This window comes from Scardinius erythrophthalmus, assembly GCF_964197995.2.
Source record: "Scardinius erythrophthalmus genome assembly, chromosome: 3".
NCBI lineage: Eukaryota > Metazoa > Chordata > Actinopteri > Cypriniformes > Leuciscidae > Scardinius > Scardinius erythrophthalmus.
The window spans coordinates 25,225,710-25,240,762 of NC_138223.1; the positions used below are offsets into that span (position 1 = coordinate 25,225,710).

The window sequence follows — 15,053 nt, forward strand, 5'->3', positions numbered from 1 at the left end:
TCTCTCAATAATCGCTGAGAGAGAATTACACCAAAAATTTGTATTTGCTGTCTAAAAAGCAATGTTTTTAAAAGTCACCATAAAATCAAAATTGACAATTCTTATTTTTGATGGAATACTGCAGTGTTCAACATAAATGATTTATCCGTGCTCACCATTATTATCATTTTTAAATAATGTGCCCTCATAATCTTTAATCAAAATAACTTCCCCTCCCACTTGCAATCACATGTCTTCTGTTCTCTGATGACGTGTTCACCGGCACAAGGGCTGGACAACCTGCAATCAGGCCCGTACGCAGGGTTTTATCATTTTTAAGCCCAAAACTGAGCTTGCTAAGGGGGATCGAATACAAATAAATAATGCTCAACTGAGCCATTCACACTGTTGAACCACATTCCTAGCATTAGGATCCTTTGGTAGTTAATGTTATTTTTAGTCCAGTGATCCAGTATCGCTCTTTCCTCCTCATCTCACTAACACGCCAGTGGCGTGGCCAAAGTTGCAATGAAGAAGCGGCCGTTGATTTTCTTCTGCAGAGGCGGTCTTTAACCTATCTAATACATAGGCACATTCCACAACGAGTCTTTCTCTGATGACCTCTTATGTCAAAAGCTCAAGGAAAAGTTGATTTCTCAATTTATGACCCCTTTAACGGAAGCCTTGCGCTGGGATTCGCATAAAGCCTGCCTACTTTGATTTGAATGGCCATCTCAAACATTTTGACATTGACGAGCGGTGTTAGACCGCTGAGGCAGCTCCTGGTTATCTTGTTGTTGTGTAATATCCTTGCAGCCCCAAAGTAGAGTTAATATTAGGCAATTATTTCACAACCTTTATTATATACACCGCAAAAAAATACTAGGGACCTCAATAGTAGGTACGGCCCTGCCTGCAGCAATAGCAATAGCAAACCAAAATGATCCAACGATCCCAATGGACAAATCAAGTCCACCTTACTTTTCTTCTTGTTTGAGATGCCGTTTCACGTGGATATACACATCACAATAGGCAAGAAAAGACAATTGCAACCTTTAACAAATTTTAAACCATGAACAAGAAATTAGAAGGTAAATACTTGTATTTCTTCACATTTAGGTCAAACTAGCATATACAGAACCACTGCATTAGATTAGAATGCAAGAGGTTTATTGGAGTTCTGAATGGAGTGTGTTTCCATAGCAGAACAACATTATGGTAAGAGCATCAAGAGCAATCAAAGCCAATAACATCTGCCATTTGACAATATCTTAGCTATTCTCACCTCTATATAGGACATAATTTAAGCTGTGTTATGTGCATATGTAGGTCATTTAACATCCCACTGCCTCTCCACTCATCCTTTTGTCCTTCATACAATAAAAGTCCACAACAAAAATAGTCATTTTCACACACTTGCATATAAATCACTCGCTTTTCTCCCTCTCAGTAGCTTTTTGGCAGATATGGGCCGGGTGTGTGTGTTAACTTTACCTTCTCACGGGGACTTTTTGAAAGTACTGCCACTTTCTTTAGACCCTCGGTTGAGAACAGTTGTGTAAAAACATGAGGTGAAATCGACACATCCATTACACAGGTTAATCTTTTCCTCGTCCGTATCCATTCTGTCTCTTTTTTTTAGCACTGTGATCTCTCCATCTCTATTTCCGTCTGTTCTCTATATTTTCGGGAGATGCAAAATTTCCTTCCTCTGTCCTCTCTGCACTAATCAGGTCACAGGCGTAAAGGAAGCTTTAGGCAAAACCTTTATATGTTACTGCTACATTATCCTGTTCTACTTAAAGAAGCATTACCTTTAAGGGGATAGAAAAAGACCCAGAAAGAGAATGAAAAAAGTAAGCGAGTTTACAACAACATAGCATTCCCATGCACTATGTTTATACATAGCTTTTTTCCCACAAATGGATACACCCCTTCACCAGCACAGACTATTCTGGGTTCAATACAAGCTAAGCTCATTTGTCAGCATTTGTGGCATTATGTTGCATTTGCCACAAAAACTCTTTAAATAACAAGCTTAAAATAAATGTGAAGCTTATAATTTTTTAAAAGCCCTTACAATTTTTTCTCGTCATTTTTACAATCTTTGTAGGTTTTCATACATTAAATTGTCTCGGCCATGATGTTGCAATTTTATTTATTAACATTGAGATACAAATATTTTTTTTAAAATATATTTTCCATTTTCCATTTCATTTTAGTGACAATTTTAGCACTTAGTTGTGCTTTTGACATTTTTATTAGTTTCTGTTTTCTTCCAAGTATGTATATATAGTTATTAACTATAATAACCCTACAAAGTTGTTAAAATTTTGATAATTTACACAGCAAGTGTTTTACTCTAAAATTGTGTATATTGCTTACATCTTGTGGCTATACTTTTGAAACAGTATTTAAACGTTTATAGATTGGCCCCATTAACTTCCTCACAGTGATCCAGATTTTTGTATTTTGTTTTGAAAGAAAAGGAGGGATAAGTCAAAATTATTTTTTGTATTAACATTATGCTACACATGCTGACTTATTGAGCTTAACTTGTACTGAAGGAATATTCCTTTAAGCCATGCGTTTTCCCTCTTTTTTCTCTCTCTGACTCGAGTCTCCGGTCGTCCCCACACTTTCCTGGCCCCCTAACCCACTGTAGTTTAATGAGCATACAACTATTTGCCTCCTACCCACCATGGCACTTCACAAACAGCTGCATTCTACATGCCACGTTTCCTAGATACATCACAAACAAACACCGGCACAGACTAAGAATGTGTTGGTTGTTGATTTTTGACTTGTTCTAAACGGAGCAGTGATTGACGAATCTAGATACAGCCGTAGCTGCGCCACGTTCTCTCCATGGTCTGTAGTCTGGACATCTCAATTAGTTTTTGACATTTTTGACTGAAGAATCTCATTAGAGTCAAAGCCAGAGGTGTGAAACTGCCTAATCATGAAGCTTTGTAACACTTTGCAGACTCACCAAGAGTAGCTGTATGGAAAAGAATGACAATTTCTCTGATAACATTGAGATTTAACCATGGACATGTCATTAAGGGCCAGATTTACTAAACAGGGCAAGCGTGAGAGCGCAATCCTAAAAAGTGCAGATGGGACTGGAAAGTTCTGCACATGATCTACTGATGACAAGCAAACAAAAGAACACAGCAGGATCATTTCCATAATGACCAACACAATCTCCCAAGAGCAGAACAATTCATGTCTGGTTTAAGACATGCTTTTTTGGGCATTAAATAGTGGCGAAATACCAGTAAATTGACTAGTGAAAACCTTAGTAAATTACGTTGCATGATTCATTTAAATACTGTCCTCCCATGAATTTTGCATCTGAAAGGGGAACTCCTACAAATGCATATGCAATAAGGTCCGCCAAAAAAACTGTCTGTGTCTTTTCAGCGCTAATTTTCGACTGCATGTCTTCGGTAAATCCTTTTTTTTTTGTGAATACGTTTTTTAACACCAAAAGATTGTTTGAGCTGGCGCAAGCTGTTAGTAAATCTGGCCCATAATGTTTTTTCAAATATTTTATGATTTATTAGGTGAGCCTGACGTTCATAAGAAAGAGGAAAGCAGTTACAACTTCTAATTACAAATCAGCCAGCTGTGGACATGTCTAAAGAGTTTTTTTTTTTTTTTTGGGCTGCTGTTCTGTGCTCAAAGGGATATTTCCCCAAAAAGTGAAAATTCTGTCATCATTTACACACCCTCATGTTCTTCCAAACCCATGTTTGGAACAAAAGTGAAGATATTTTTATTATTCTCACATCATTTTTGTCCATCCATTGAAAATCCAAACCTTTCAAGCATCAAAAAGTATAGATATTTTTTAAAGTAACCCACATGAATCACGTATAATCATATATAATACTGTAATCCAATGAGGTTTGTTCCCGCCTAAATTGAATCTGTTTATCAAATGTCCGTGTCTCTTCAGAAGACTTGGACAAAACCTTTTAAATCATAGATGAATTTGACAATGTTTTACTTTTGACGCGCAAAACTTTTGGTTTCGTGGACTTTTAATTGATGGACAAAAACTATGAATATTAAAAATGCCTTAATTTGTGTTCCAAAGATGAACTTGATGGGCTTATGGGTTTAAGTCATGGCATATTCATGTCATGTTATAAACAGTGCGCAAAGATTAATCGTCTTCTGACTAAAAATCATGGTAGTCTCTGATGTCACTCCCATTGCTTCAAAATCCACATATGAGTTTGGCTAGTGTTTCCAGATGATGAATTTATACAACAAACATGGTATTTTTAATACTAACTGTACAACAATTAGAACAACTTAGTACAACTGTTAATACTTTAACTTTGGTTAGTAATTAATTCTGGGTGTAACCGTGAGATTTCATACTGTACAATTGAAAGTTAATGTTTCCATTTGCATATCTACAAGATTAATAACATTGATGAAGAAATACAGCATGTATCTTGCTTCAATACTTGTCCACTGTGGAAAGGTCACTGCGTAATTCTGATCTGATTTTATCAAATCTTCTGAAATATACTAATCATAATAATATCTCTTCATTACTTTATATAACCTGTTTAACCCTCACATGCTGAAACTGAAGTTTCTGAGACTGTACAAAGCGCATTCATTTTTAATAAGGTAACCAGTTTATGATTGGCTGTCTGTTGCGGAACAACTCCACGTGACCATTCTGGCTTTTCCTTTTTTTCCTGCTGCACACTCACTTGCTGAACTGATGACAGAAGCCACACTCAATGTTCGTTCATAGCACAATTTGGACCCAACCAGATCTTGTGAGAAAACATAAATATTTTACAAAGTTGCAATTTCATACCAATTCTCGATGAAGTTGCATCCCAAAATCTAAACCTCAATGGTGCATGAGCAGGTCATATGAGAACATGTCAATGAGATAATACAAATTTGTCACCAATTTGCCAAAAATGTAAAAGGTACAAAATTATGTTTTATTAACAAAGTTCGGGAGTAGCACATTCAGATAATTAACCAAATTAACACGGGAGGAGCATATTCAGTTAATCAACTCAATTAGCCACTGTAAAAAAATTCTGTTACATTTACGGTAAAAAACTGGCAGCTGTGGTTACCAGAAATTTACCGTAAAAAATATGGTAGCAACATTTGAGGTTTTACCGACTTAACTTAAAATTTACAGTAATAAACCGTATTTCATTATCTGATATAATGTTAATTTACCAACCTATTGAAGTATTAATATCTGTTTTGTACCATTGTAATACACTGTCAACCAACAATCACAGCAGTAATGAGAGTCACATTATCAATCACAAGCAGTTCTTCCACAAAAAAAATAATACTAATATATATATAGAAGCTGCACAATATCATTCACACAAACATTAAACACCATCATGGTAACACACATGAAATTTTAAAAATACAATAAACATTTAACAACATTAAATGTAACATAAAACCCTACTGATTAGAAAAAAACGAAGAAAACTATGACGAAACATAGTTATTTCAACAAAAATACATCAAATGTTAAGTTCACGCAGGGAATTGTGGGAATATCAATTTACGTTTCTTCACTGTAAATTATACAATGACTTGTTCGTTTTCACTTCCAAAAAATGTAAATTTAACGGTATTTTACAGTAAACGTACCATTAGATCTATCACAGTTATTTACCGTATATAGTAAGGAAACTTTCTGTTAACCAATTAACAGTTTTTCACTGTAGCATTTTTACCGTCTTTTACTGTTAAAATCACGTTCATTTTTTACAGTTCAACCTAGTCACCATCCTCTTCACAACATTTCCAATCACTCTCCTTTGTTCCCACCTGCACGTCATCTCTAATCACACACACCTGCACCTCATCATCACCCTCATCACTGCCACTATATACATTCACCTCACCCCACTCACCTCACCCCAGCTCTTTGTCCGACCTCGTTTGTTGTATGTGGACTCTTCCCCTGTCTCCAGCGATCTCCCTGTCCTCTGTGTCTCCGCCAAGATCACACTTTGGACTCCACTATCCTGCTCACCTCATCCCTGCACCTTTGTTATCAATAAATCACTATTCACCATCCATCTTCCTCTCCTGTGTCTACATATTTGTAACAACAGCAGACTTCCCTCTGTTCAGTGACAGTTTCCCAGCATCCCTCCACCACCGAAAGGTCTCGAGATGAGTCTTTTAAAAGTTTAACTTATTTTAATTAGAGCGGCGCCTTTTTAGAACATCATTTTGACGGACAGTGTCATAAAAACGCAGGGTCATAAAAATCATCATCTATTATTACCCGTCAGTTTCATTTTCATATTTTAATGATAAGACATTTAATAGCTTTTGTTTTCGTTCACATATTTATTTTTAATTATGAACTTACAGGACGATCATATGGGCTAGATTATGCATTTATTTATTCATGAAGAGAACAGATGAACAGAGACTGTGCTGCACTTTTCATGTTCAACACCACACAAAGCCTTCCCCCGCAGTGACAGCAAAGCCCACTAAAGCACGACCTTTATGCCTGAACAGGCAAATATAACAACACAAAGGACTAGGTAAAAATACTGATTTCTAGATACACGAAATTCAAACAATAAATACAGTTTTAGCTGTAAATGTGGTGTGACAGATCACTGTAGCGCCTCAGATCAAGCAAAGCGGCAGCGTAAAGCGCATGTTAACGGACCATCTCTTCCACTTTACTAGTTACAGCATGAAATAAACATGAACAAACGTCAGAAGAAAGTTGAAAGATACAGTACAACTTACTGAAATCAGTATCATGTCTCATCTAATCGCTCAATCAGTGTTTCAACTGTGGAAAGACATCAATAAATAAGCTTGTAAACAATAATATTACATTTACCTCAGAAAAGCCATTCAGTGACCATAAACTCGATAGTCAGCTAGAAAAAGAACAGCATTTTGCTAAACATATGCACCATATTACATATTCATTGGCCTATATATTTTTTTACTGTTCTTCTTTATTTAATATATCTTTGATTAAATCAACTCAAGTTTTTTTCTGACAGCCACAATTTAAAAGAAATTAATAAAATTGGAGTGGAAACATAATTCTGAAATTATAAAGTTTGTATTCTATAACTTTATTATTGTAACATGGACTTAAACTGGGTGCTCGCCTGTGCATAATCAAACGCATCAAGCGATACTGATGCAGAGGCAATTGTTATTACATTCCGCGTCTTTGCCTAGGACAGATGAGTTCTCGTGGCAGTTTTAATTTTGTTCTGGAGGCTGAACTGCTAAAAAAATCCAGCTTCTACAATGCTTGCTTCTACAAGTCTCTTTTATAATGAGTGGTGTTTCATGGGACTTGTGCCAGAGTGCTCAGCATCACAAGTGCAATGCTGTATCAGGTGAGCTCCCAAGCAAGTTTAGTCAGAAAAGCCATACATATGGTGCTGGTTATGTGATGCACGTGTCAAAATGTATTCGTTTACAAATCATGCATTATGGTCATAGTGTTTTGAGGTCATAATATAGTATTGTGCAAGGAATATTGCATTCAAATTAGTATTCATTAATCAATAATCTGCAACTGTAATCACAATTTGTGTAAAAAATAAATAAATAAAAGTGATGGTTTTTTTTTTACTGCCTCTAATGTTCATTTGTATAGGCATGTTTTTGGAGTTTTGTAAAACTGTAGGTAGCATGTTATTCCAATAAGCCTATGTTCAGTAATATGGAAAAATAGATCCGCAGCTTTCTAATGAATACACTGAAGCTCATACTATTTCTTTCACTTCCAGTTATTCTGTGTGCAGGTGTTTTTCAGAATTAAATTATCGTAAAACTCCTGTAATTCAATGTTTAAAATGTCCCATTATGAAGCAATCACAGGAAACTAACGAACCATTTGTGTTCTGTCCATCATCCTCTCTCCTCAACAAGATCCTCGGAAATGTGTGTCTGTGTGAGAGTCTTCATGATCAAACAGCCAGAACAGTGTGTTAATAATCAGACCGAGTCAAAACATCATGGTGGCCACGTACAAACAGAAAAAACACACACACACACACACACACACTTTAGATTTCCATGTGCTTCAGAGGGAGCCGGAACAGAGAGACTCCCTGAGGTGGAATTAATGAAAAACCCTTTCATGGAAAACTCATCAAGCTGAGAGAGAGAGAGAGAGAGGAGGAGGAGACCGCTAGCGTGTGTATGAGAGAGAAATGAACAGAGAAAGTAAGAAAGAGATAGCATGTCCTTGTGTGTGTAGCGAGTGGAGGGGGGGTCAGAGCGCGTGACCTCTCATTTCATACTTTAATTAAAATCTCCCCCTGACGTCCTCCTCTCTTCCATGCTGGCTCGCCTTCCCACAGAGGCCATCAGTGCCAGCGCACACACACACACACACAAACACATTCTTTCCTCGGCCCTCCGCACACACCGGCACCCGCGTACACAAACACACACTCCATTTGAAAAGACATGTTTACTCTATCTTTAATGTCCTCCTGTGTTTCATTAGCTCTGTAACATTCTGTAAACACCAGGGGAACTTTCAGAGCATTGCTTACACCACCATTACATTGAATACACAAGAGAACCATCAGACGCTAAAACACATCATATGCATACAGCTAATGGATCCAAAAAATGTCTTTTTGAGCACCCGAATGAGAATTTTGTCAATTAAGGATAAAGCCCTTGGTACAATTTGTGTACAAACGGCTTTACTTACGATTTACACAGAGATCCGTTCTGCTAGTGTTTTATGAATAAGGCCCCTTGAGTACAAAGCATCATATTTAACTTGTGCGCAACATTGCAAGAACATCTGTTATCAGAATAATCCATCATTTGTTTTACAGTGTGTTTTACCTGCTCTGCAAAAAGCAAAAAGAAAACAAGAACTAAGCACCGTTATGTTCTAAAGACCAACATGAGTGGGTGTGCACCTATGAAGATGTGTGTGTGTGCACTAGTAACACTGAGAGCAAGGGGCAACACTATACATTTCTCTCTCTCTCTCTGTGTGTGTGTGTGTGTGTGTGTGTGTGTGTGTGTGTGTGTGTGTGTGTGTGTGTGTGTGTGTGTGTGTGTGTGTGTGTGTGTGTGTGTGTGTGTGTGTGTGTGTGTGTGTGTGTGTGTGTGTGTGTGTGTGTGTGTGATAAACAGCAGCTGGAGTTTCCCACAGATCAAACAGAGAATGAAAAGTAATGAACAAAGTGCTGAAACCCCATGATGAACTTTATGCCCAATAAAGAGGTGCTTTAATTCTGATATGAAAGTAACTCATCCATCCAATACCAGACCACAACAACTTAAAGATAAATTTAAACCTTGGTTTACCATAAAAGAGATACCTGCTCAAGCCCTGCAGACTGTTACATTAAATCATCTCCCCTTTAGATCTCAGATATATGTGAGATCATTGTCTATGGTTGATATGACATGATCTAAAAGTATCTAGATTCATTTATTCAAAAAAACATCATTCTAATTCATACAGTGACTGATGATGAGAATTTTATACATGTTCATCTCTCTTATATATTTTTGTTACATTTAGAATTATGTTCTTGGTAAATATTAATGGTTTACAAGAAAGCAATTACTCACTTTGTGACATTCTTAGAAATTCTACATCTCGTTAAACATTCTACTTCCTACGTTCTGTTTGACTGCATCTAAACAAACACCACACACAAAGAAACCCACACAGTGTGCATGTGTAAGGTGATATTGTCCAAACTCTCATCAATACAACTCATCGTCAAGTACACACAGTCTTACGCTTACACAACAGCAGATGGACACACAAACACAATAGCACCATAAAGACATCAACAGTATTTTAAGCCCTTGTTCGCTAACACATTTCTTTTATGATACGCAGCATGCCACAACAAAGCTATCAGCTGTCTGAGCAGCTGCATCGGCGGTCTCCAATAGAGTCACTAAAGCTTTGAGATCTGAACACACACACACACACACACACACACAAAGGGTATCTATTTCAACCACACATGTACAACAGCAGACCATAAACTCCACAGCCATATGTAATGATTGATATTAGAGGATTAAAAATATACTGCAGGCTTGAAAGTGTGGCAATCGAAACCTTTTGTGATAATACAAGTGCAGAAAAACAGTCTGGATGGATTACAGATATGGTTCTGTGTCACACATTCACACACTCGTCTTTTTTCTGTCCACTAATCCCTCGCTCCGCACTAATACACTGTGGAAGGGCCGAATCAAACCTTGCTGACTGATATAGGCTTGTGTTACTGCTGAATAGGACCTGAAGGTCAAGGGAAGAGAGAGACGTGCCGAGACGTCTGTTTGAGGTTAGTGTGTATGCGTGCATGTACATAAGAAAGAGAGAAAAACCAGCGGGTGAGTGCAAGATAACGGGACTTTTGAAATGAAAGCAATCACACTGGCATCAATTAATTGTCTGCGGATAATTTGCTGTCTAGGGTGCCAGTGCCGCTCGCTCGAGCATTTGTTTTGACTGTAATCCGTGGCCTTTAAAATGTCTTCTATTTGAAGATCAGAGAAAGAGAACACACACTGACACACTCCTCTCACACTGAGCATTCACACGACTTGAACACTGTGACAAGAAAATCTTCAAAGACACAAATACCCATTTTTGCAAAGTATTCGCAAAAGGTTTGCCGCTAAGCTATGTCTGTCATCTCACTTTCTTGCTTGGTCTTCAACAAATGCACACACTATACGCACACACCAGGCCTGAGTTTCTGAGAGAAAGGTCACAATGCAAAGCCAATGAGTCGTGAGACATCACGTCCATTTAAGACTTTCTGGAAGTGCATGTGATTCTACGAAAATAAATAATTCAGTAAATAACGAGTATTTACTGAAAGGCAGGCTAACTGTAAAAGAAGACAAGCATTTGTTTTACTGTTACGAGCAAAACAAAAACACAGCAAGCAGCCAAATGCCTTTTATGGACATTTAGAACGTTCATGTTAGTGAATCAGCCTTTAAACAATGGAAAACATTGTGTTTGTGCGTAAGATAATCCGATTGCTCTGTTTGTTGAGCACTGTGAAGGGCTGCAGTAAATCAACTATTAGTTTTTATGCTGATCCAAGATGCATTTTTGTTTTTTGCTTCCAAACAATTACAGGTAGAATTTGGTCATAAAAGGAAATGCTAGGAGTGATGAATGACTCTGTAAAGCAGACAGACCAAGTCAGCACCTATAGGGCATTTTTTTCTGTCTGCCAGAAAAAGCTCATGGATTAGATGACAGTCAGAGAAGACATCTTTTCAACACAGAGAAGCACAGAGGAAGTAATCAGATTTGATGAATTAACAGCAGCATAGCTCCAAAAAAGACATTGAAAGTTATTGGAGTCTCACAATATGGGGTGGAGGTGTGGTTTTGTTGTTTAGTTTCTTCTTGCATTTACTCGTGTTGCATTAACAACTTTAAGGAAATGATAACGTACCAGATTCTCTCTCAGATTCCCTTTATCCGGTCATGATGAGTCAAAGTGCCTAACTTTGACTCAGCATGAGTCATTTCTGAATCAAAAACCCACCCTTTGCAACCTATCCAACCCGATCTCATAAGAAAACTATTTTACCAGGTGGCAATTTCATATGACTTTGAATGATTTAATACAAAAACATACAACTTTAAAAAATAATAATGATTTAAGCTTGAAGGTCCTCCCCTTAACTTAACCATCAGTGAGAAGTAAAAACATACAAATGAAAATAATTCATTCAAATTAGCCACCAATTCACAAAAAATGCAAAATAGTTAGTATTTTCCACTAGTGTGTTGGCCTATCTCTCAATTCAAACTTCAGAGGATTCAAGGGACAGAGGTCCAGGAGTTTAGCCCACGCTGTCTGCCCTTGCTATCTGATCTCCATTCAGCTCTGCCAAAATTAAAACATTAGGAGGCCAGACATCGATTAAATAGAGTCATTATACAAAGATAGAAACGTTTAAAATGACCAAATACCTTCTCATGTCCTAGCTAAAAGAGAAAACCAGAAGGCAGGACAATGGGCTAATTTGTGCATGTGTCGTGATACAAACCATTTTCAAAAAACATTCGAAAATTTGTAGATTAATCCTGAGGCAAAAGGTATTAATACGATTAGAATATAATTCAAAGTGGAGATCAAATGGGAGGGGGAACTGTTAGAGAGCGCCCTTTTAAAACTGCCGCTCTAGGCAATATGAAAAATTAATTAATTTCTGCGGAGAATCAATTTCTATATAGACACCGGCGGAGAGCGAGCGAACGCGCGGGCAGGAATCAGAGATTTCCATCTCGTTCCAGAAACTTGTGTCACAAGCGCTTAACATCTCCTCGCCAGTGCCGATGGGTGCCTAAATGCGCTCTTTAATAATCAAACAGCTATGAGCTGGTGTCATAAATTTGCTCGTAGACACCGAGGTTTAGATAAGCAAACCCTTGTTCTTTCAAACAATTAAGGCTCGCGTGGCTCTCGAGCGCACTCGCGCGCAAACGCATCAGTATGCTCGCCATCACTCTAAAGGTCAGACGTCGTAATTTGCTATTAATACTAGGCTACTAAAGGGTTGGTGTTTTTTCAAAGCGCGCGAACTTTGATGGCAACGGTTGCAAAGTAGGCTATATATGACTGTTAAACAGAGCTTTTTATGACGGTCGTCTGAACTGATAACGACATGGGTTAATAAATTCAGGCCACGTTGTGAGTCACTGAAAGTTCATTGGTTTTCACATTGCAAATTTCTCTTTTCAAAGCGAAAGACAGTAAACTACGAGTCCGACCTTTAGTGGACCTGACACCACGGGACAACTGGCGATTGACCCGTAAGTTCTTCAGTTTAACTTGTAACAAAACCAGGCTAGCCCCATTAAATATTCATATCATAGACTGATACGATCTCTCCCCCTCTCTCTTTTCCATTTCAGTCTCCAAAAGTGTTTGTTTACACATGATACTTTTTTATAAAGAGACAAAGAGTTACATTCAATGCTATTCTGACTGCCTAATTGTTTGTGAAAGACACCTGTCCTGACTAAAGGTGGCCCAGTTCTGGATTAGGTGTGTGTATGTTCAATGCGATGCATTTCAGTATAAGTAACCTGATATGTGCATGATCATCAAAGGCCAAACTGTAACTGGATCATAAGCAGATAAACATGCTGTGCTCAGCAAAAAAAAAAAAAAAAAAAGTTTGTGAAAGTAACGTCTGCGCAAGATACTGTACTGATAATGAGCTCAATAAAGGCTCATAGTACAAGGTGCGATTTTTTAATTATTTTTAGTTTAGTGTTACTTTTAGAACTTTTCCTCTGTGTATATCATAGGCTACTCTAAAAAACAACTCTTCTTTATTGGCATGATGGTTCCGTGGAAACTTTCAAACTTTTCATAGAAGAAAAAGGTTCTTCTATGGCACTGCTGCGAAAACCCCTGTTTGGAACTTTTTAAGAGTGCAGGACATAACAGTGTGAGAAGGCTAAGTTTACCTTGCATTGGTGCAGTCGTTATACAGGACCTCTAAGTCTTTCCTCGATATAAGTTTGCAGCGATTGACTCCAGGCTGAATCGCGCCCAGTCCACGGAGGATGCGAACCTGCTCCACGTTGCACACCACAGGAGTTATCTCTAGACGTTTGAGTTTCGTGTACACAGTGTGCAGTCCACCGACCAGGTGCTTGAGAAAGAGGTCAAATGCCTGCGGGAGGCAGATGAGTTCGTTGCCGTTGACAGTGAAGGACGCGAGCTTTGCGCCTCGGACCTCGACCATTTTGCACTCGTTGTTTTGAGGAGTGTTTTCCACTGGAGAAGGAGTGGAATACACGGGTTTGTGCGGGAGACTACCGATGGTGATACCCGGGCTCGCGGAGGAGAGAAGTTCCGATCTGAAGATGCTCTGTCCGGCTGGGATGACGGACGGTGAGGACGAGAGGGTCGCCGGGCTCGAGGAGTTGACAGCTGCGGCGATCGACATTGGAGGCGCGTGGGACATCGGTGTCGCGGGCAGAAGCGCAGCCGGAGTGGCCATGTTCAACACTAAATAATGTCTTCAAAGTATTCTGGGAAAAGTAATGTCTCACGGATTAGTAAAACAACAATAAAAACAATTCCGTTCTGATTGAAAAGTAAAATGAGCCTGGCACGGGTGGGGGGGGAAACGAGATATTGTCTGTGCGTCACGACATCGATCAAAGCGTGATAGTGACAGTGGGAAAAAGTGAAGAGCTGCGCTAGTGGTGCTCGGACGAGTTGAATCTGTCACACTGTGGTCCGGAGGAGGAGCCAAGAAACAAAGAGAGTTTTGGAAGAGACACAGCGCGCACGTGTGTTCCTTTCTTTCAGAGCAGGTAGATCTGAACACAAGGAACTTAAAAGAACGCTTGGTTTGTTGAGCATGGTTTACAAGGCATCCTTTATCTATTCACAATAAAGATAAACTAATATTTTTTTATGTTTTTGCTGTCATTGACAGCGATGCCTCAGTTATGTTATGTAACAAGTGCGGGAATTCTAGTTGTCGCAGTTTATTGATAGTCACATAGTTTATTATGAAAGGACAGACGTAGGCTATTGCATTATATCATGCAATGAATAATAACAGCACTCCAATAGTTAATGGCGCTTTGTACATGCACACGGGCAAGAGATTAATTCGCCGCGTGAGAAATTCTGATGAAACAATATTGAAAGCAATTTAAATAAAGCTCATTTAAATGTCAATTCTCATGGTTGGGGCTTTACTATAATTGGCTATTTAATTAAAACAATTTTCACGGTCATTAATACAGCCTGAGCGTTGTAGTGCACTGACATATTTTAATTACATGGTATTAACAAAACTGATATGACTTAGAAAGCACGTTGAAAATCTGAATGAGAAATTATTTAAGCAATAATACATCATCCCCATATGGACATTATGAGTATCAGCATATGACTGGTCAGCATTGAGAGAGAATAAAACAACTCCAGTTGCAACACTCTTTTAAAGTAAGAGTGGAGAAAACTTAAAGAATAATTGGCAACACTTTATTTTACAGT

The 15,053-nt window shown here is 38.3% G+C and overlaps 1 protein-coding gene across 2 annotated transcripts in view; it reads right to left on the reverse strand.

Annotated features, from left to right (window-relative positions):
• Positions 1 to 14,724, reverse strand: part of dachc (dachshund c) — a 67,931-nt gene extending 53,207 nt beyond the window's left edge. For both annotated transcript variants that reach the window (XM_081361661.1, XM_081361660.1), the window contains exon 1: positions 13,502 to 14,724. In XM_081361661.1, the coding sequence (XP_081217787.1) occupies positions 13,502 to 14,040 (539 nt within the window). In that variant the 5' untranslated portion in view covers positions 14,041 to 14,724. The remainder of the gene's footprint in view (positions 1 to 13,501) is intronic.
• Between the last annotated feature and the right edge of the window lie 329 nt (positions 14,725 to 15,053).